Here is a 23,216-nt window from a genome sequence, read left to right as displayed (position 1 = left end):
GGGAGGACAGGGAGGGGACCAGAGACGAGAGGAAGGGAGGACAGGGAGGGGACCAGAGACGAGAGAAAGGGACGACAGTGAGGGGACCAGGGAGAACAGGTAAAAGAGGATTAAACGAGGAGGAAAGTATGAGTGGTCACATTGTGGAGGAAAAGGTGAGTGTCAATGGGGAGGGGGAGATTGAAAAAGAGGATGCAGCGAGAGGTGGAGAGAAGAGAAAAAAGAGAGATGAACGGAGAATAGGGAGGACACAATCAGGATTCAAGGACGAGGGGAAAGTATGTGAAAACAGGGGGCAAAGAAGGTGGGGAGAGGAGGAAGGAGGGAGAGAAAAAGCAAGAGAGAGCAGTGTTAGTTACAGTATAGTGCAAGTGTAAGACTTCAGTTTGCAGATGACAGACAGACAGATACCCTCTGTGATGCAACAAATCAGCTGTGAATCAAAAGTAGACTATAGCTATTTCCACTGAAAGTCAATCCTGGGTTGCATTCAATAGGGCACACTGTATAGCAAAATGTTTTGCAACTGAAAACAAAAATGAGAGGTACTTTCCAAACAGGCAACAATGACTCACCATTGACCTACCATTGAAGCACTGTGATTCACTTTGTGTACCCAATTAAAAACTTGGAGAAACTTGATATCCAAAACAGACTTCCCAAACAGTCATTTGTCATTTTATGTTATTCTCGAAACGTCTGCTGGCTGGAAAGAGTTTCTCAGTTTCTCTGTCTCTTCTCGATCTCCTTCTCTCCCTCTCCTCATCATATCCATAGTTAAACATCCTCTGAAGTAGACCCATCAATTCCTACTACTGTCTGACTGAGATGCCGCGCCAACATTCATATGACAGGCGTTCATATGACAGGCCAATCAAAGCTCAAGTAATGAGGAGGGAGAGTGTGCTAGAGAGATGGGGTAGAGAAATAAATAAATAGGGAGACAGAAAGAAGTTGACAATATTTATTATTATTATTTTAATTATGTTAATATTGAAATCTCCAAAGTAAGCTTTGGCAATACATACATTGTTATATCATGCCAATAAAGCAATTTAATTTAATTGAAAGGAGGATACTACAGGGCTGAGAGAGAGAGAGAGAGAGAGAGAGAGAGAGAGAGAGAGAGAAAGTGTGGTTTCTAAGCCGTGGCCCAGGAGAAAAGGGACTAAAGCCAGGGTGTGTCAGTTTTAATCTGGCTCTTCAGCCAGAACACACTCTCCTCTCTGCAAAGATAACGTTACCTGCATCTCTCTCTCTCTCTCTCTCTGTCACACTCTCTCGCCATTCACTTTCTGCCACTCTTGTCACCCCTCTCGCTTTCTCTCTCTTTCCCTCCCTCAATCCCTACTATTTTTCCTTCCCTTTCTCCCCCTTCCTCCCATTCATGACCTCTCTCTTTCCCCACCTTCCCCAGCACCTCTCTCCCTCCATCTTTCTCTCTGCCTCTCTCTCTGACAGGGAAGCATACCTCATCTTGACTGCGGCACATACATTGTGCAGGCCACTGCAATTATCTGCAGCAGATGGAGGGAGAGAGAGGTGGGCGTCTCATGTATACATGAGCCTCATCAGCAGTGTCCTATACACGCGTGCACACGCGTGCGCACGCGCACACACACACACACACACACACACACACACACACACACACACACACACACACACACACACACACCCTCAGGTCGCACAGCTGTATGTAGGTCAACTTCATCTCCCCTGCCTTGTCTCCCCTCCCCTCTCATACACTCCTGATCAGACTGCCCTACTTTCAGCTGGAGCCAGAGCAGCAATGACATCACTATTTTCAGCTAGCACCGCGCGCTAGCCATCAGCACGCTATCCACCGCACTGACTGCTCCATTTTCCTTCATCATCATCATAATGCTAACATCATCATCCTCAGCTAAGAAATGTGCATTGCTGATGGAAGCATCCACACTCATCCACCCTCCTACATGACTTCACTGTTGCTAGGCAAAACGACCAGCGAAGGCACAGCCGCATCTCATACTGCACTCGTTCTATCTATCCTCATCCTGTTCTCTTTCAATGCAAACTCAATCCCTCCCTTTTTCTCTCTCTCTCTCTCTTTCTCTCTGCTTTATATTTTCTCTCTTTCTGCGTTTCTTCTCTCATCTATCTTGTCATCGTGTTTTCCGCCCCCTCCTCTTCCTCTGCATTCCTTCATTGTCTCCTTCGCTCATTTAATATCCTCCCCCCTTTATCTGATCCATCCAATTCTCTGTCTGTTCTGTCTATCGCCTCTTCTTGTTTGTGACCCATCCCCCATCCTCCTCTTTCCAGTCCAGCCTCCCTCCCTCCCTCCCTCCCTCTCAGCCTCTTCTCTCGAATACTAAATATGATCATTTTAAAAAGTGCTAGAAATGCTAAGCTTTGTTGATAGTGAGTGTGATTTAAAAAAAAAATCACATACATATGCTGTGAGAATACAAGAGCTCAAATATCTTTCTATCTGCTGCCTGGTTGTTCTAGTCCATAAGCTCACCTGCATTTGCACAGCCAGTTTTCCATGGGTTCTATGATCTCTGGTTGCTCTGCCTGTTTTTTCCTGGTTTTCTTACACCTTTGTGTTAACTGGTTTTATCTGGCCCATAGACTCCCCTATATTTGTGCAGGTTTCCCCAGGCCCCCGCTGTAAGCTTACCTGCGTTTGCGCAGCTTGCTGTTCTCGGTCTTGAGCACGTGGAGCTTCTTGGCGAAGCAGACGATGATCATGAAGAGCAGCAGCACCATGAGGGCCGACGCCCCGATGGTCAGACACAGCACCTGGAACTCTGTCACCACCGACTCACAGCGGGAACCCTTGTGCCAGATGTAGTCCTGGGCATTACACCTGCAAGGAGATGGAGGGATGGAGAGAGACAGGGGAGCAAAAAGGAGAGGAGAGAAAAATAAGAAGAAGAAGAAGAAGAAAGAGGAAGAACAGGAAGACGAAGATGAAGACGAAGAGGGGAAGTAGCCAGGGAAAGATATGGTGACAGATAAAATGGCCAGATAAGGGAAGAGTGGAGAGAGGCCATGAGAGGAGCGTAAAGGAAATAAATCAAGGATGGAGAGAAAAGAAGGGCGGGTGAGAAATGGAAGAGGGTTTATTTACCAAATAGAACACTTCAACAAAATTGTGTGTGTGTGTGTGTATCTCTGTCTGTGTGTGTGTCTCTGTCTGTGTGTGTGTGCAGGCTCTAAATGATTTAGATTAGGGTGAGGGCAGTACCACCATTCATAGTTCAAGCTTGAATGGTTGGCACACATTTACATCCAGTTCCACTCTGTTTAAGAAAATCAAGATTTCTGTTTATAATTATCCCAAGTGCTTCATTATGTGAGTCTGAAAGCTTTCAGGGCTGGATTCAATCCGTATTGTGGAAGTATCATGGACAATCTCAGATTTGTACTTTTTTCATTTGACCTTTATTTAACCCGGTAGGCCAGTTGAGAACAAGTTCTCATTTACAACTGCGACCTGGCCAAGATAAAGCAAAGCAGTGCCACAAAAACAACAAGACAGAGTTACACATTGGCAAACGTTCGATCATACAACACAATAGAAACATCTATGCGGGAACATTGTCTTTCAATTTAAATCGAGCTGTATCGCGGACCTTCCACGATACAGATGGAATCCAGCCCTGAATGTGGGGTCTAAAAAAATGCTCTTCAACATCCCACATATGCAGCCGTGTATATCCTTTACGGAAGTGAAATTTCAACTCTTAGTCTAAAACAGACTCTCAGATGCCTTAATTAAGTGTCACCAGCAGGCCGTCAACATGGCTCTATTTGAAGGGATAATGTGATCACTCTGTCAGAGAAGAAAATAGAAAAAAACAAAGAGCCAGAGGCTGTTTTCCACACACACACACACACACACACACACACACACACACACACACACACACACACACACACACACACACACACACACACACACACACTTCCCGCCATCTGAGCCCTAGACTCTTTTTTTTCTCCAGTTTGCCAGTGTACGGTTTCCGCCTGGGGACAAAAATGACAGAGGCAGATGGCTTTTTCTGCTGACTATCTGGCATCTAAATATCTCAGTTCTTAACAAGACTGGAACCTTACTAACCAAATGTGCTGCTTCACATGCTTGTAACCACTACGAGAATGAGTTGTATGGCATGTTGCATAAGAAGACATAGACTCTATAAACTAGGTCGATCACAATGGTTACAAGGGGAAATGGTAATGTCTCTCACTGCTTATAACTTGAATGAAACCACAGTAACCAGATACTATGTATATTCCTGCTGCTACTGTATCTAGAACCTAAAAGGGTTATTTGGTTGTTCCCACAGGAGAACCCTTTGAAGAACACTTTTTGGTTCCAGGTAGAACCCTTAGGTTCCAGGTTGAATATCTGCACGTGGATTTTAGGGGGAAATCACCACTTACGGATGGACTCACATTCACTTGGAAGAATTTGAATGTGAAGAGCAACATAAATGCACCTCTCCCTTCCCCTGTTCCCCAAACACAGGCCAAGAGACCTACAGACTCACACAGATGAATGTAAATGCGCAGTACGAATGGAGGTGTGAGTATGGCCTTTGAGATTCACAGTTTCAATTTAGCCCAGTAAGCGGGTGATGGGGGGCTCGGTTCCTTACAGCACCACTTCCTGCATCCTGCCCCTTTTCTGTCTGAGCTGAACGTGCCAACCGAGGAGCATTGGCTCCGTGCCAGGGTACCAGGGTACCCTCCGTGCCAAGGGTACTGTATGTTGGTACAAAGAGGTAGTTTATATAGGAAAGAGAGAGAGAGTAAATTTAAGGAGAGGGTAAGGAGGATGGTTGGTTGCCATGGTGATCCAGCTGAGTCACACAAGAAGCAGATGCAGCACTGATATGTAATTCCACCGCACCCGCACACGCACACGCACCCGCACACACACACACACACACACACACACACACACACACACAGCTCTCATGAGACTCTCTCTCGCTTAGTAATCGCTTTATTTCTCATTCTCAATGTTCTCTTACTCCCTCCTTTATCACTCTGCCCCTTGAGTTTCTCCATCGCTCTAATTTATCACTGATTTACCACCTCTTCTTCTCCTCCTCCCACCATCCTTATGACTCTCTCTCCCCTTCCGCTCTCCTGCTCTTTGCCAGCTGCCTCCAGCAGAGTGTAATCTTGTTTCGATTTAGCTGACTGACTTTGGTTTTGACATAATTTAAATGGTGTCCTAAAACAGCAGTCCTAAAAACCCTACAATTTGACTTAAAGATTTTGGTTGCAAGTTTTCTCAAGTGTTAAAATCAAACCGAAACAATCCAACTGAAATAAACCCAGTAGAAACATTCACCATGGCTCTTTGTATGTTTTACCTTAAAAGGCTTGGCTCTTGCTATGCTTGGTTCTCTCTCTCTCTCTGAGCTCCTCGTTTAAACACTCACGACTCCCACAGCTTTACCCTAACCAGTTACCCAGTGTAACCACAGAGCCTTCCCTCCCTACCCCATCATTAACTCAATTAAGATTTACCACAACCCCCAATCGCCACCAAATACAGCCCTCTAACCCAGCGACACAATGGAATTACCCGAACCTGAGCCACATCACAAATCCCCTCAATATTAACTTGATTAGGCTTGTAAAGGCTGCTCGACTGCCAACTCCCCCGGGATAGATACCCTAACCTGGCCAAGAGGAGGGGGGCACAGATGGGACGCCCCCGTACACAGTGTTGTGGGGTGAGGTTGACGGGGGATGAGGGTAGATGGGGGATAGGAAGGAAGGGGGGTTGGGGGCAGGTTAGTGGGGGGTACTGTACAAAGGGAAGGAGAATGAGGGATAATGAAAGGGTAATGGAGGGTAAATGGAGGGGAGGATCAGCAACGTTAATCAGAGCCCAGCATGACTGTCACAACATTGAGCAGTGTTTCCCCTAGTTTAACAACTAGAGCCCCAGCTTAGTCGACCCCCGAATCGATACTAAAATAGTAAATTGAAACTCATTTAATTGACAAATGAAGGTGTGGAAAGTCATTAGGTGGGTTGCACCATGACCGGAAAAATGTTATCGATAGAGGAAACAAATCAGTCAAACTATCACCCATATGCCTCCTCTGGCAATACAAAACCCATTACCCTGCTGGGTAACGCTTTACTTGACCCCTAGCGTCATAACACATTATGACACGGCCATAACCATTTCATAACAGCTGACATAACTTGTTATAACCTGCCATAATATGGTCATAACACTGTCATGACAAATACATTTAGACCTGTTGTGATATATATTGCGTTATTTTATGGCTGGTTATGACACCTACATAAGAGTGTCAAAACTCACTCCATTACACCACAGCTGACATGCCAACAGTATTTTTATGTTATATAATATTTTCAGAAATTGGCCATATTAAATTATCATTGTAATTGCGCACACATTGATGTCAGACATGCACCTACCCCAATGCTCTGTTGCTGATGACTGGGATGAATGCAGGAGTAGATTTCCAGAGCAGGACAAGACACCCTCTTTTTAACTGATGACTGACACAAGGGCATGTACGTGATAGGCCTATGGTTATAATCCTTAGTCCAAGTAAAGTGACGCAGGATGGTCATAATGCTACACGACAGTGTCAAAAAGTGTATTTCTTTAGTCCAGGTAAAGTGACGCAGGATGGTCACAATGCTACACGACAGTGTCAAAAAGTGTATTTCTTTAGTCCAAGTAAAGTGACGCAGGATGGTCACAATGCTACACGACAGTGTCAAAAAGTGTATTTCTTTAGTCCAAGTAAAGTGACGCAGGATGGTCATAACGCTTCACGACAGTGTCAAAAAGTGTATTTCTTTAGTCCAGGTAAAGTGACGCAGGATGGTCATAATGCTACACGACAGTGTCATAAAGTGTATTTCTTTAGTCCAAGTAAAGTGACGCAGGATGGTCATAATGCTACACGACAGTGTCAAAAAGTGTATTTCTTTAGTCCAGGTAAAGTGACACAGGATGGTCATAATGCTACACGACAGTGTCAAAAAGTGTATTTCTTTAGTCCAAGTAAAGTGACGCAGGATGGTCATAATGCTACACGACAGTGTCAAAAAGTGTATTTCTTTAGTCCAAGTAAAGTGACGCAGGATGGTCATAATGCTTCACGACAGTGTCAAAAAGTGTATTTCTTTAGTCCAGGTAAAGTGACGCAGGATGGTCATAATGCTACACGACAGTGTCATAAAGTGTATTTCTTTAGTCCAGGTAAAGTGACGCAGGATGGTCATAATGCTACACGACAGTGTCATAAAGTGTATTTCTTTAGTCCAGGTAAAGTGACGCAGGATGGTCATAATGCTACACGACAGTGTCAAAAAGTCTATTTCTTTAGTCCAAGTAAAGTGACGCAGGATGGTCATAATGCTTCACGACAGTGTCATAAAGTGTATTTCTTTAGTCCAGGTAAAGTGACGCAGGATGGTCATAATGCTACACGACAGTGTCATAAAGTGTATTTCTTTAGTCCAAGTAAAGTGACGCAGGATGGTCATAATGCTACACGACAGTGTCAAAAAGTGTATTTCTTTAGTCCAGGTAAAGTGACGCAGGATGGTCATAATGCTACACGACAGTGTCATAAAGTGTATTTCTTTAGTCCAGGTAAAGTGAGACAGGATGGTCATAATGCTTCACGACAGTGTCAAAAAGTGTATTTCTTTAGTCCAGGTAAAGTGAGACAGGATGGTCATAATGCTACACGACAGTGTCATAAAGTGTATTTCTTTAGTCCAGGTAAAGTGACGCAGGATGGTCATAATGCTACACGACAGTGTCATAAAGTGTATTTCTTTAGTCCAGGTAAAGTGAGACAGGATGGTCATAATGCTACACGACAGTGTCATAAAGTGTATTTCTTTAGTCCAAGTAAAGTGAGACAGGATGGTCATAATGCTACACGACAGTGTCAAAAAGTGTATTTCTTTAGTCCAGGTAAAGTGACGCAGGATGGTCATAATGCTACACGACAGTGTCAAAAAGTGTATTTCTTTAGTCCAAGTAAAGTGAGACAGGATGGTCATAATGCTACACGACAGTGTCAAAAAGTGTATTTCTTTAGTCCAGGTAAAGTGACACAGGATGCTTATAATGCTACACGACAGTGTCAAAAAGTGTATTTCTTTAGTCCAGGTAAAGTGACACAGGATGGTCATAATACTACACGACTGTGTCAAAAAGTGTATTTCTTTAGTCCAGGTAAAGTGACACAGGATGGTCATAATGCTACACGACAGTGTCAAAAAGTGTATTTCTTTAGTCCAAGTAAAGTGACGCAGGATGGTCATAATGCTACACGACAGTGTCAAAAAGTGTATTTCTTTAGTCCAAGTAAAGTGAGACAGGATGGTCATAATGCTACACGACAGTGTCAAAAAGTGTATTTCTTTAGTCCAGGTAAAGTGACACAGGATGGTCATAATGCTACACGACAGTGTCAAAAAGTGTATTTCTTTAGTCCAGGTAAAGTGACACAGGATGGTTATAATGCTACACGACAGTGTCAAAAAGTGTATTTCTTTAGTCCAGGTAAAGTGACACAGGATGGTCATAATGCTACACGACAGTGTCAAAAAGTGTATTTCTTTAGTCCAGGTAAAGTGACACAGGATGGTCATAATGCTACACGACAGTGTAATAAAGTGTATTTCTTTAGTCCAGGTAAAGTGACGCAGGATGGTCATAATGCTACACGACAGTGTCATAAAGTGTATTTCTTTAGTCCAAGTAAAGTGAGACAGGATGGTCATAATGCTACACGACAGTGTCAAAAAGTGTATTTCTTTAGTCCAGGTAAAGTGACGCAGGATGGTCATAATGCTACACGACAGTGTCAAAAAGTGTATTTCTTTAGTCCAGGTAAAGTGACACAGGATGGTCATAATGTTACACGACAGTGTCAAAAAGTGTATTTCTTTAGTCCAAGTAAAGTGACGCAGGATGGTCATAATGCTACACGACAGTGTCAAAAAGTGTATTTCTTTAGTCCAGGTAAAGTGACGCAGGATGGTCATAATGCTACACGACAGTGTCATAAAGTGTATTTCTTTAGTCCAAGTAAAGTGACGCAGGATGGTCATAATGCTACACGACAGTGTCAAAAAGTGTATTTCTTTAGTCCAGGTAAAGTGACACAGGATGGTCATAATGCTACACGACAGTGTCAAAAAGTGTATTTCTTTAGTCCAAGTAAAGTGACGCAGGATGGTCATAATGCTACACGACAGTGTCAAAAAGTGTATTTCTTTAGTCCAAGTAAAGTGACGCAGGATGGTCATAATGCTTCACGACAGTGTCAAAAAGTGTATTTCTTTAGTCCAGGTAAAGTGACGCAGGATGGTCATAATGCTACACGACAGTGTCATAAAGTGTATTTCTTTAGTCCAGGTAAAGTGACGCAGGATGGTCATAATGCTACACGACAGTGTCATAAAGTGTATTTCTTTAGTCCAGGTAAAGTGACGCAGGATGGTCATAATGCTACACGACAGTGTCAAAAAGTCTATTTCTTTAGTCCAAGTAAAGTGACGCAGGATGGTCATAATGCTTCACGACAGTGTCATAAAGTGTATTTCTTTAGTCCAGGTAAAGTGACGCAGGATGGTCATAATGCTACACGACAGTGTCATAAAGTGTATTTCTTTAGTCCAAGTAAAGTGACGCAGGATGGTCATAATGCTACACGACAGTGTCAAAAAGTGTATTTCTTTAGTCCAGGTAAAGTGACGCAGGATGGTCATAATGCTACACGACAGTGTCATAAAGTGTATTTCTTTAGTCCAGGTAAAGTGAGACAGGATGGTCATAATGCTTCACGACAGTGTCAAAAAGTGTATTTCTTTAGTCCAGGTAAAGTGAGACAGGATGGTCATAATGCTACACGACAGTGTCATAAAGTGTATTTCTTTAGTCCAGGTAAAGTGACGCAGGATGGTCATAATGCTACACGACAGTGTCATAAAGTGTATTTCTTTAGTCCAGGTAAAGTGAGACAGGATGGTCATAATGCTACACGACAGTGTCATAAAGTGTATTTCTTTAGTCCAAGTAAAGTGAGACAGGATGGTCATAATGCTACACGACAGTGTCAAAAAGTGTATTTCTTTAGTCCAGGTAAAGTGACGCAGGATGGTCATAATGCTACACGACAGTGTCAAAAAGTGTATTTCTTTAGTCCAAGTAAAGTGAGACAGGATGGTCATAATGCTACACGACAGTGTCAAAAAGTGTATTTCTTTAGTCCAGGTAAAGTGACACAGGATGCTTATAATGCTACACGACAGTGTCAAAAAGTGTATTTCTTTAGTCCAGGTAAAGTGACACAGGATGGTCATAATACTACACGACTGTGTCAAAAAGTGTATTTCTTTAGTCCAGGTAAAGTGACACAGGATGGTCATAATGCTACACGACAGTGTCAAAAAGTGTATTTCTTTAGTCCAAGTAAAGTGACGCAGGATGGTCATAATGCTACACGACAGTGTCAAAAAGTGTATTTCTTTAGTCCAAGTAAAGTGAGACAGGATGGTCATAATGCTACACGACAGTGTCAAAAAGTGTATTTCTTTAGTCCAGGTAAAGTGACACAGGATGGTCATAATGCTACACGACAGTGTCAAAAAGTGTATTTCTTTAGTCCAGGTAAAGTGACACAGGATGGTTATAATGCTACACGACAGTGTCAAAAAGTGTATTTCTTTAGTCCAGGTAAAGTGACACAGGATGGTCATAATGCTACACGACAGTGTCAAAAAGTGTATTTCTTTAGTCCAGGTAAAGTGACACAGGATGGTCATAATGCTACACGACAGTGTAATAAAGTGTATTTCTTTAGTCCAGGTAAAGTGACGCAGGATGGTCATAATGCTACACGACAGTGTCATAAAGTGTATTTCTTTAGTCCAAGTAAAGTGAGACAGGATGGTCATAATGCTACACGACAGTGTCAAAAAGTGTATTTCTTTAGTCCAGGTAAAGTGACGCAGGATGGTCATAATGCTACACGACAGTGTCAAAAAGTGTATTTCTTTAGTCCAGGTAAAGTGACACAGGATGGTCATAATGCTACACGACAGTGTCAAAAAGTGTATTTCTTTAGTCCAAGTAAAGTGACGCAGGATGGTCATAATGCTACACGACAGTGTCAAAAAGTGTATTTCTTTAGTCCAAGTAAAGTGACGCAGGATGGTCATAACGCTTCACGACAGTGTCAAAAAGTGTATTTCTTTAGTCCAGGTAAAGTGACGCAGGATGGTCATAATGCTACACGACAGTGTCATAAAGTGTATTTCTTTAGTCCAAGTAAAGTGACGCAGGATGGTCATAATGCTACACGACAGTGTCAAAAAGTGTATTTCTTTAGTCCAGGTAAAGTGACACAGGATGGTCATAATGCTACACGACAGTGTCAAAAAGTGTATTTCTTTAGTCCAAGTAAAGTGACGCAGGATGGTCATAATGCTACACGACAGTGTCAAAAAGTGTATTTCTTTAGTCCAAGTAAAGTGACGCAGGATGGTCATAATGCTTCACGACAGTGTCAAAAAGTGTATTTCTTTAGTCCAGGTAAAGTGACGCAGGATGGTCATAATGCTACACGACAGTGTCATAAAGTGTATTTCTTTAGTCCAGGTAAAGTGACGCAGGATGGTCATAATGCTACACGACAGTGTCATAAAGTGTATTTCTTTAGTCCAGGTAAAGTGACGCAGGATGGTCATAATGCTACACGACAGTGTCAAAAAGTGTATTTCTTTAGTCCAAGTAAAGTGACGCAGGATGGTCATAATGCTTCACGACAGTGTCATAAAGTGTATTTCTTTAGTCCAGGTAAAGTGACGCAGGATGGTCATAATGCTACACGACAGTGTCATAAAGTGTATTTCTTTAGTCCAAGTAAAGTGACGCAGGATGGTCATAATGCTACACGAGTGTCAAAAAGTGTATTTCTTTAGTCCAGGTAAAGTGACGCAGGATGGTCATAATGCTACACGACAGTGTCATAAAGTGTATTTCTTTAGTCCAGGTAAAGTGAGACAGGATGGTCATAATGCTTCACGACAGTGTCAAAAAGTGTATTTCTTTAGTCCAGGTAAAGTGAGACAGGATGGTCATAATGCTACACGACAGTGTCATAAAGTGTATTTCTTTAGTCCAGGTAAAGTGACGCAGGATGGTCATAATGCTACACGACAGTGTCATAAAGTGTATTTCTTTAGTCCAGGTAAAGTGAGACAGGATGGTCATAATGCTACACGACAGTGTCATAAAGTGTATTTCTTTAGTCCAAGTAAAGTGAGACAGGATGGTCATAATGCTACACGACAGTGTCAAAAAGTGTATTTCTTTAGTCCAGGTAAAGTGACGCAGGATGGTCATAATGCTACACGACAGTGTCAAAAAGTGTATTTCTTTAGTCCAGGTAAAGTGACGCAGGATGGTCATAATGCTACACGACAGTGTCAAAAAGTGTATTTCTTTAGTCCAGGTAAAGTGACACAGGATGGTCATAATGCTACACGACAGTGTCAAAAAGTGTATTTCTTTAGTCCAAGTAAAGTGACGCAGGATGGTCATAATGCTACACGACAGTGTCAAAAAGTGTATTTCTTTAGTCCAAGTAAAGTGACGCAGGATGGTCATAACGCTTCACGACAGTGTCAAAAAGTGTATTTCTTTAGTCCAGGTAAAGTGACGCAGGATGGTCATAATGCTACACGACAGTGTCATAAAGTGTATTTCTTTAGTCCAAGTAAAGTGACGCAGGATGGTCATAATGCTACACGACAGTGTCAAAAAGTGTATTTCTTTAGTCCAGGTAAAGTGACACAGGATGGTCATAATGCTACACGACAGTGTCAAAAAGTGTATTTCTTTAGTCCAAGTAAAGTGACGCAGGATGGTCATAATGCTACACGACAGTGTCAAAAAGTGTATTTCTTTAGTCCAAGTAAAGTGACGCAGGATGGTCATAATGCTTCACGACAGTGTCAAAAGGTGTATTTCTTTAGTCCAGGTAAAGTGACGCAGGATGGTCATAATGCTACACGACAGTGTCATAAAGTGTATTTCTTTAGTCCAGGTAAAGTGACGCAGGATGGTCATAATGCTACACGACAGTGTCATAAAGTGTATTTCTTTAGTCCAGGTAAAGTGACGCAGGATGGTCATAATGCTACACGACAGTGTCAAAAAGTCTATTTCTTTAGTCCAAGTAAAGTGACGCAGGATGGTCATAATGCTTCATGACAGTGTCATAAAGTGTATTTCTTTAGTCCAGGTAAAGTGACGCAGGATGGTCATAATGCTACACGACAGTGTCATAAAGTGTATTTCTTTAGTCCAAGTAAAGTGACGCAGGATGGTCATAATGCTACACGAGTGTCAAAAAGTGTATTTCTTTAGTCCAGGTAAAGTGACGCAGGATGGTCATAATGCTACACGACAGTGTCATAAAGTGTATTTCTTTAGTCCAGGTAAAGTGAGACAGGATGGTCATAATGCTTCACGACAGTGTCAAAAAGTGTATTTCTTTAGTCCAGGTAAAGTGAGACAGGATGGTCATAATGCTACACGACAGTGTCATAAAGTGTATTTCTTTAGTCCAGGTAAAGTGACGCAGGATGGTCATAATGCTACACGACAGTGTCATAAAGTGTATTTCTTTAGTCCAGGTAAAGTGAGACAGGATGGTCATAATGCTACACGACAGTGTCATAAAGTGTATTTCTTTAGTCCAAGTAAAGTGAGACAGGATGGTCATAATGCTACACGACAGTGTCAAAAAGTGTATTTCTTTAGTCCAGGTAAAGTGACGCAGGATGGTCATAATGCTACACGACAGTGTCAAAAAGTGTATTTCTTTAGTCCAGGTAAAGTGACACAGGATGCTTATAATGCTACACGACAGTGTCAAAAAGTGTATTTCTTTAGTCCAGGTAAAGTGACACAGGATGGTCATAATACTACACGACTGTGTCAAAAAGTGTATTTCTTTAGTCCAGGTAAAGTGACACAGGATGGTCATAATGCTACACGACAGTGTCAAAAAGTGTATTTCTTTAGTCCAAGTAAAGTGACGCAGGATGGTCATAATGCTACACGACAGTGTCAAAAAGTGTATTTCTTTAGTCCAAGTAAAGTGAGACAGGATGGTCATAATGCTACACGACAGTGTCAAAAAGTGTATTTCTTTAGTCCAAGTAAAGTGACGCAGGATGGTCATAATGCTACACGACAGTGTCAAAAAGTGTATTTCTTTAGTCCAAGTAAAGTGAGACAGGATGGTCATAATGCTACACGACAGTGTCAAAAAGTGTATTTCTTTAGTCCAGGTAAAGTGACACAGGATGGTCATAATGCTACACGACAGTGTCAAAAAGTGTATTTCTTTAGTCCAGGTAAAGTGACACAGGATGGTCATAATGCTACACGACAGTGTCAAAAAGTGTATTTCTTTAGTCCAGGTAAAGTGACACAGGATGGTCATAATGCTACACGACAGTGTCAAAAAGTGTATTTCTTTAGTCCAGGTAAAGTGACACAGGATGGTCATAATGCTACACGACAGTGTAATAAAGTGTATTTCTTTAGTCCAGGTAAAGTGACGCAGGATGGTCATAATGCTACACGACAGTGTCATAAAGTGTATTTCTTTAGTCCAAGTAAAGTGAGACAGGATGGTCATAATGCTACACGACAGTGTCAAAAAGTGTATTTCTTTAGTCCAGGTAAAGTGACGCAGGATGGTCATAATGCTACACGACAGTGTCAAAAAGTGTATTTCTTTAGTCCAGGTAAAGTGACACAGGATGGTCATAATGCTACACGACAGTGTCAAAAAGTGTATTTCTTTAGTCCAAGTAAAGTGACGCAGGATGGTCATAATGCTACACGACAGTGTCAAAAAGTGTATTTCTTTAGTCCAAGTAAAGTGACGCAGGATGGTCATAACGCTTCACGACAGTGTCAAAAAGTGTATTTCTTTAGTCCAGGTAAAGTGACGCAGGATGGTCATAATGCTACACGACAGTGTCATAAAGTGTATTTCTTTAGTCCAAGTAAAGTGACGCAGGATGGTCATAATGCTACACGACAGTGTCAAAAAGTGTATTTCTTTAGTCCAGGTAAAGTGACACAGGATGGTCATAATGCTACACGACAGTGTCAAAAAGTGTATTTCTTTAGTCCAAGTAAAGTGACGCAGGATGGTCATAATGCTACACGACAGTGTCAAAAAGTGTATTTCTTTAGTCCAAGTAAAGTGACGCAGGATGGTCATAATGCTTCACGACAGTGTCAAAAAGTGTATTTCTTTAGTCCAGGTAAAGTGACGCAGGATGGTCATAATGCTACACGACAGTGCCATAAAGTGTATTTCTTTAGTCCAGGTAAAGTGACGCAGGATGGTCATAATGCTACACGACAGTGTCATAAAGTGTATTTCTTTAGTCCAGGTAAAGTGACGCAGGATGGTCATAATGCTACACGACAGTGTCAAAAAGTCTATTTCTTTAGTCCAAGTAAAGTGACGCAGGATGGTCATAATGCTTCACGACAGTGTCATAAAGTGTATTTCTTTAGTCCAGGTAAAGTGACGCAGGATGGTCATAATGCTACACGACAGTGTCATAAAGTGTATTTCTTTAGTCCAAGTAAAGTGACGCAGGATGGTCATAATGCTACACGACAGTGTCAAAAAGTGTATTTCTTTAGTCCAGGTAAAGTGACGCAGGATGGTCATAATGCTACACGACAGTGTCATAAAGTGTATTTCTTTAGTCCAGGTAAAGTGAGACAGGATGGTCATAATGCTTCACGACAGTGTCAAAAAGTGTATTTCTTTAGTCCAGGTAAAGTGAGACAGGATGGTCATAATGCTACACGACAGTGTCATAAAGTGTATTTCTTTAGTCCAGGTAAAGTGACGCAGGATGGTCATAATGCTACACGACAGTGTCATAAAGTGTATTTCTTTAGTCCAGGTAAAGTGAGACAGGATGGTCATAATGCTACACGACAGTGTCATAAAGTGTATTTCTTTAGTCCAAGTAAAGTGAGACAGGATGGTCATAATGCTACACGACAGTGTCAAAAAGTGTATTTCTTTAGTCCAGGTAAAGTGACGCAGGATGGTCATAATGCTACACGACAGTGTCAAAAAGTGTATTTCTTTAGTCCAGGTAAAGTGACACAGGATGCTTATAATGCTACACGACAGTGTCAAAAAGTGTATTTCTTTAGTCCAGGTAAAGTGACACAGGATGGTCATAATACTACACGACTGTGTCAAAAAGTGTATTTCTTTAGTCCAGGTAAAGTGACACAGGATGGTCATAATGCTACACGACAGTGTCAAAAAGTGTATTTCTTTAGTCCAAGTAAAGTGACGCAGGATGGTCATAATGCTACACGACAGTGTCAAAAAGTGTATTTCTTTAGTCCAAGTAAAGTGAGACAGGATGGTCATAATGCTACACGACAGTGTCAAAAAGTGTATTTCTTTAGTCCAGGTAAAGTGACACAGGATGGTCATAATGCTACACGACAGTGTCAAAAAGTGTATTTCTTTAGTCCAGGTAAAGTGACACAGGATGGTCATAATGCTACACGACAGTGTCAAAAAGTGTATTTCTTTAGTCCAGGTAAAGTGACACAGGATGGTCATAATGCTACACGACAGTGTCAAAAAGTACATTTCTTTAGTCCAGGTAAAGTGACACAGGATGGTCATAATGCTACACGACAGTGTAATAAAGTGTATTTCTTTAGTCCAGGTAAAGTGACGCAGGATGGTCATAATGCTACACGACAGTGTCATAAAGTGTATTTCTTTAGTCCAAGTAAAGTGAGACAGGATGGTCATAATGCTACACGACAGTGTCAAAAAGTGTATTTCTTTAGTCCAGGTAAAGTGACGCAGGATGGTCATAATGCTACACGACAGTGTCAAAAAGTGTATTTCTTTAGTCCAGGTAAAGTGACACAGGATGGTCATAATGCTACACGACAGTGTCAAAAAGTGTATTTCTTTAGTCCATGTAAAGTGACGCAGGATGGTCATAATGCTACACGACAGTGTCAAAAAGTGTATTTCTTTAGTCCAAGTAAAGTGACGCAGGATGGTCATAATGCTTCACGACAGTGTCAAAAAGTGTATTTCTTTAGTCCAGGTAAAGTGACGCAGGATGGTCATAATGCTACACGACAGTGTCATAAAGTGTATTTCTTTAGTCCAGGTAAAGTGACGCAGGATGGTCATAATGCTACACGAAAGTGTCATAAAGTGTATTTCTTTAGTCCAGGTAAAGTGAGACAGGATGGTCATAATGCTTCACGACAGTGTCAAAAAGTGTATTTCTTTAGTCCAGGTAAAGTGAGACAGGATGGTCATAATGCTACACGACAGTGTCATAAAGTGTATTTCTTTAGTCCAGGTAAAGTGACGCAGGATGGTCATAATGCTACACGACAGTGTCATAAAGTGTATTTCTTTAGTCCAGGTAAAGTGAGACAGGATGGTCATAATGCTACACGACAGTGTCATATAGTGTATTTCTTTAGTCCAAGTAAAGTGAGACAGGATGGTCATAATGCTACACGACAGTGTCAAAAAGTGTATTTCTTTAGTCCAGGTAAAGTGACGCAGGATGGTCATAATGCTACACGACAGTGTCAAAAAGTGTATTTCTTTAGTCCAAGTAAAGTGAGACAGGATGGTCATAATGCTACACGACAGTGTCAAAAAGTGTATTTCTTTAGTCCAGGTAAAGTGACACAGGATGGTCATAATGCTACACGACAGTGTCAAAAAGTGTATTTCTTTAGTCCAGGTAAAGTGACACAGGATGGTCATAATGCTACACGACAGTGTCAAAAAGTAAATTTCTTTAGTCCAGGTAAAGTGACACAGGATGGTCATAATGCTACACGACAGTGTAATAAAGTGTATTTCTTTAGTCCAGGTAAAGTGACGCAGGATGGTCATAATGCTACACGACAGTGTCATAAAGTGTATTTCTTTAGTCCAAGTAAAGTGAGACAGGATGGTCATAATGCTACACGACAGTGTCAAAAAGTGTATTTCTTTAGTCCAGGTAAAGTGACGCAGGATGGTCATAATGCTACACGACAGTGTCAAAAAGTGTATTTCTTTAGTCCAGGTAAAGTGACACAGGATGGTCATAATGCTACACGACAGTGTCAAAAAGTGTATTTCTTTAGTCCAAGTAAAGTGACGCAGGATGGTCATAATGCTACACGACAGTGTCAAAAAGTGTATTTCTTTAGTCCAAGTAAAGTGACGCAGGATGGTCATAATGCTTCACGACAGTGTCAAAAAGTGTATTTCTTTAGTCCAGGTAAAGTGACGCAGGATGGTCATAATGCTACACGACAGTGTCATAAAGTGTATTTCTTTAGTCCAGGTAAAGTGACGCAGGATGGTCATAATGCTACACGAAAGTGTCATAAAGTGTATTTCTTTAGTCCAGGTAAAGTGAGACAGGATGGTCATAATGCTTCACGACAGTGTCAAAAAGTGTATTTCTTTAGTCCAGGTAAAGTGAGACAGGATGGTCATAATGCTACACGACAGTGTCATAAAGTGTATTTCTTTAGTCCAGGTAAAGTGACGCAGGATGGTCATAATGCTACACGACAGTGTCATAAAGTGTATTTCTTTAGTCCAGGTAAAGTGAGACAGGATGGTCATAATGCTACACGACAGTGTCATATAGTGTATTTCTTTAGTCCAAGTAAAGTGAGACAGGATGGTCATAATGCTACACGACAGTGTCAAAAAGTGTATTTCTTTAGTCCAGGTAAAGTGACGCAGGATGGTCATAATGCTACACGACAGTGTCAAAAAGTGTATTTCTTTAGTCCAAGTAAAGTGAGACAGGATGGTCATAATGCTACACGACAGTGTCAAAAAGTGTATTTCTTTAGTCTAGGTAAAGTGACACAGGATGCTTATAATGCTACACGACAGTGTCAAAAAGTGTATTTCTTTAGTCCAGGTAAAGTGACACAGGATGGTCATAATACTACACGACGTGTCAAAAAGTGTATTTCTTTAGTCCAGGTAAAGTGACACAGGATGGTCATAATGCTACACGACAGTGTCAAAAAGTGTATTTCTTTAGTCCAAGTAAAGTGACGCAGGATGGTCATAATGCTACACGACAGTGTCAAAAAGTGTATTTCTTTAGTCCAGGTAAAGTGACACAGGATGGTCATAATGCTACACAACAGTGTCAAAAAGTGTATTTCTTTAGTCCAGGTAAAGTGACACAGGATGGTCATAATGCTACACGACAGTGTAATAAAGTGTATTTCTTTAGTCCAGGTAAAGTGACGCAGGATGGTCATAATGCTACACGACAGTGTCATAAAGTGTATTTCTTTAGTCCAGGTAAAGTGACGCAGGATGGTCATAATGCTACACGACAGTGTCAAAAAGTGTATTTCTTTAGTCCAGGTAAAGTGACGCAGGATGGTCATAATGCTACACGACAGTGTCAAAAAGTGTATTTCTTTAGTCCAAGTAAAGTGACGCAGGATGGTCATAATGCTACACGACAGTGTCAAAAAGTGTATTTCTTTAGTCCAAGTAAAGTGACGCAGGATGGTCATAATGCTTCACGACAGTGTCAAAAAGTGTATTTCTTTAGTCCAGGTAAAGTGACGCAGGATGGTCATAATGCTACACGACAGTGTCATAAAGTGTATTTCTTTAGTCCAGGTAAAGTGACGCAGGATGGTCATAATGCTACACGACAGTGTCATAAAGTGTATTTCTTTAGTCCAGGTAAAGTGACGCAGGATGGTCATAATGCTACACGACAGTGTCAAAAAGTCTATTTCTTTAGTCCAAGTAAAGTGACGCAGGATGGTCATAATGCTTCACGACAGTGTCATAAAGTGTATTTCTTTAGTCCAGGTAAAGTGACGCAGGATGGTCATAATGCTACACGACAGTGTCATAAAGTGTATTTCTTTAGTCCAAGTAAAGTGACGCAGGATGGTCATAATGCTACACGACAGTGTCAAAAAGTGTATTTCTTTAGTCCAGGTAAAGTGACGCAGGATGGTCATAATGCTACACGACAGTGTCATAAAGTGTATTTCTTTAGTCCAGGTAAAGTGAGACAGGATGGTCATAATGCTTCACGACAGTGTCAAAAAGTGTATTTCTTTAGTCCAGGTAAAGTGACGCAGGATGGTCATAATGCTACACGACAGTGTCATAAAGTGTATTTCTTTAGTCCAAGTAAAGTGACGCAGGATGGTCATAATGCTACACGACAGTGTCAAAAAGTGTATTTCTTTAGTCCAAGTAAAGTGAGACAGGATGGTCATAATGCTACACGACAGTGTCAAAAAGTGTATTTCTTTAGTCCAGGTAAAGTGACACAGGATGGTCATAATGCTACACGACAGTGTCAAAAAGTGTATTTCTTTAGTCCAGGTAAAGTGACACAGGATGGTCATAATGCTACACGACAGTGTCAAAAAGTGTATTTCTTTAGTCCAGGTAAAGTGACACAGGATGGTCATAATGCTACACGACAGTGTCAAAAAGTGTATTTCTTTAGTCCAGGTAAAGTGACGCAGGATGGTCATAATGCTACACGACAGTGTCATAAAGTGTATTTCTTTAGTCCAGGTAAAGTGAGACAGGATGGTCAAACTTCTTCGCAGGGAAAAATACATTTGAATAAATGTGGGTTTTGACACTCTTCAAAAGTATGTGGACACCTGCTCGAAGTAACATCTCATTCCTAAATCATGGGCATTAATATGGAGTTGCTCCCCCGTTTGCTGCTATAACAGTTGGGATGTTGGAACAGTGGGGACTTCCATTCAGCTACAAAAGCATTAGTGAAGTCGGGCACTGATGTTGGGCGATTAGACCTGGCTTGCAGTCGATGTCACAATTCATCCCAAAAGTGTTCGATGGGTTTGAGGTCAAGGCTCTGTGCAGGCCATTCAAGTTCTTCCACATCAATCTTGACAAACCAATTGCTATTTAAAAAAAATATATGTTACCCCCATTTTCGATTTTGTCTCATCGCTGCAACTCCCCAACGGACTCGGGAGAGGCAAAGTTCGAGTCATGCGTCCTCCGAAACATGACTCGCCAAAACGCACTTCTTAACACCTGCCGGTTAACATGTAAGCCAGCTGCACCAATGTGTCAGAGGAAACACAGTTCAACTGAACACCAAAGTCTGCCTGCAGGCACCCAGCCCACCACAAGGAGTCACCAGAGCACAATGTGCCAAGAAAGCCCCCCCGGCCAGACCCTTCCCTAACCCGGGCAATTGTGCGCCGCCCTATGGGACTCCCAGTCACAGCCGGTTGTGACACAACCTGGGATCGAACCTGGGTCTGCAGTGACACCTCAAGCACTTTGGTGCAGTGCCTTAGACCGCTGTGCCCCTCGGGAGGCCTCGACTAACCATTTCTGTATGGACCTTGCTTTGTGAACTGGGGCATTGTCATGTTGAAACAGGAAAGGGCCTTCCCCAAACTGTTGCCACAAATTTGGAAGCACAGATAAGTCTAGAATGTCACTGTATGCTGTCGCGTTAAGATTTCCTTTCACTGGAACTAAGGGGTCTAGGCCGAACCATGGAAAACAGCCCCAGACCATTATTCTTCCTCCACCAAACTCTACAGTTGGCACTATGCATTGGGGCAGGTAGCGTTCTCCTGGCATCCACCAAACCCAGATTCATCCGTCGGACTGCCAGATGGTGAAGCGTGATTCATCACTCCAGAGAACGCGTTTCCACTGCTCCAGAGTCCAATAGCGGCGAGCTTTACACCACTCCAGCCGACGCTTGGCATTGCGCATGGTGATCTTAGGCTTGTGTGCGGCTGCTCGGCCATTGAAACCCATTTCATGAAGCTCCCAACAGACAGTTCTTGCGCTGACGTTGCTTCCAGAAGCAGTTTGGAGCTTGGTAGTGAGTGTTGCAACTGAGGTCAGATAATTTTTAGGTGCTACGTGCTTCAGCACTCGACAGTCACATTCTGTGAGCTTGTTAGGCTTACCACTTCGCGTCTGAGCCGTTGTTGCTCCTAGATGTTTTCACTTCACAATGACAGTACTTACAATTGACTGGGGCAGCTCTAGCAGGGCAGAAATTTGACGAACTGTCTTGTTGGAAAGGTGGCATCCTATGACGGTGCCACGTTGAAAGTCAATGAGCTCTTCATTAAGGCCATTCTACTGCAAATGTTTGTCTATGGAGATTGCATGGCCGTGTGCTCAATTTATACACCTGTCAGCAACTGGTGTGGCTGAAATCCACTAATTTCAAGGGGTGTCCACATACATTTGTATATAAAGTGAATGTCACAGGTGTAAATATATGGATCATGACAGTGTTATGACCATATTATTACAGGTTATGACCGTGTCATAACAGGTTTTGACACTAGATGTCAAGTAAAACCCCATAGTGTGATAACAATGCCATGAACCCTAATTTGAAATACCTGTAGTACATCTGCCCCATGTTCCATTTAACTGCTGTGTGTGAGTGTGTGAGTGTGTGTGTGTGTGTGTGTGTGTGTGTGTGTGTGTGTGTGTGTGTGTGTGTGTGTCAACAAACCAGACTCTACTGCCACGGAATGGCTCATCATTTACATTGGACTACCTTACCTTCCTTACTGTGTGGGTCTGTGTGTGTGGGTCTGTGTGTGTGGGTCTGTGTGTTTGGGTCTGTGTGTTTTCCCTGATCTGAGCCCTCTCACTAGATCTTAATCTCCTGTGTCTGACCTCTTGACCTCTTGAATGACTCTGTGCTCTCTTACTTCTGCTTATTGGTGGAGGGGGTCTTAATATAGCCATAATCCTAGAGGAGAGGGAGTGTGTGCGTGCGTGCGTATGTGTGTGTGTGTGCATGCGCATGCATGTTTATTTGTGTGTATGCTTGTCATAATGCGACCCAAAATTTTAAATCGCCATCATTACATGGGACTCCTGGTGGTAATACCTCTTTTTAATTATATCAAGCTGCAGGACACACACACACACTAAAACACAAACACAGCTATGACTGTATATACACACACACACACACACACACACACACACACACACACACACACACACACACAGTTAATTTAACCTGGCTCGTCCTGA

General features: G+C 42.1%; 1 protein-coding gene across 9 annotated transcripts in view; it reads right to left on the bottom strand.

Moving 5' to 3' along the window:
- LOC139392213 (chondroitin sulfate proteoglycan 5-like) overlaps positions 1-23,216 on the bottom strand; it is a 62,046-nt gene that overhangs the window by 6,560 nt on the left and 32,270 nt on the right. For all 9 annotated transcript variants that reach the window (XM_071140075.1, XM_071140022.1, XM_071140039.1 and 6 more), the window contains exon 3: positions 2,669-2,857. In XM_071140075.1, coding sequence (XP_070996176.1) covers positions 2,669-2,857 — 189 coding nt within the window. The remainder of the gene's footprint in view (positions 1-2,668; positions 2,858-23,216) is intronic.

Source organism: Oncorhynchus clarkii, chromosome 3, assembly GCF_045791955.1.
Source record: "Oncorhynchus clarkii lewisi isolate Uvic-CL-2024 chromosome 3, UVic_Ocla_1.0, whole genome shotgun sequence".
NCBI lineage: Eukaryota > Metazoa > Chordata > Actinopteri > Salmoniformes > Salmonidae > Oncorhynchus > Oncorhynchus clarkii.
Note: the sequence above shows the minus strand (reverse complement) of the source record. Positions and strands in the feature narration are given on the sequence as shown.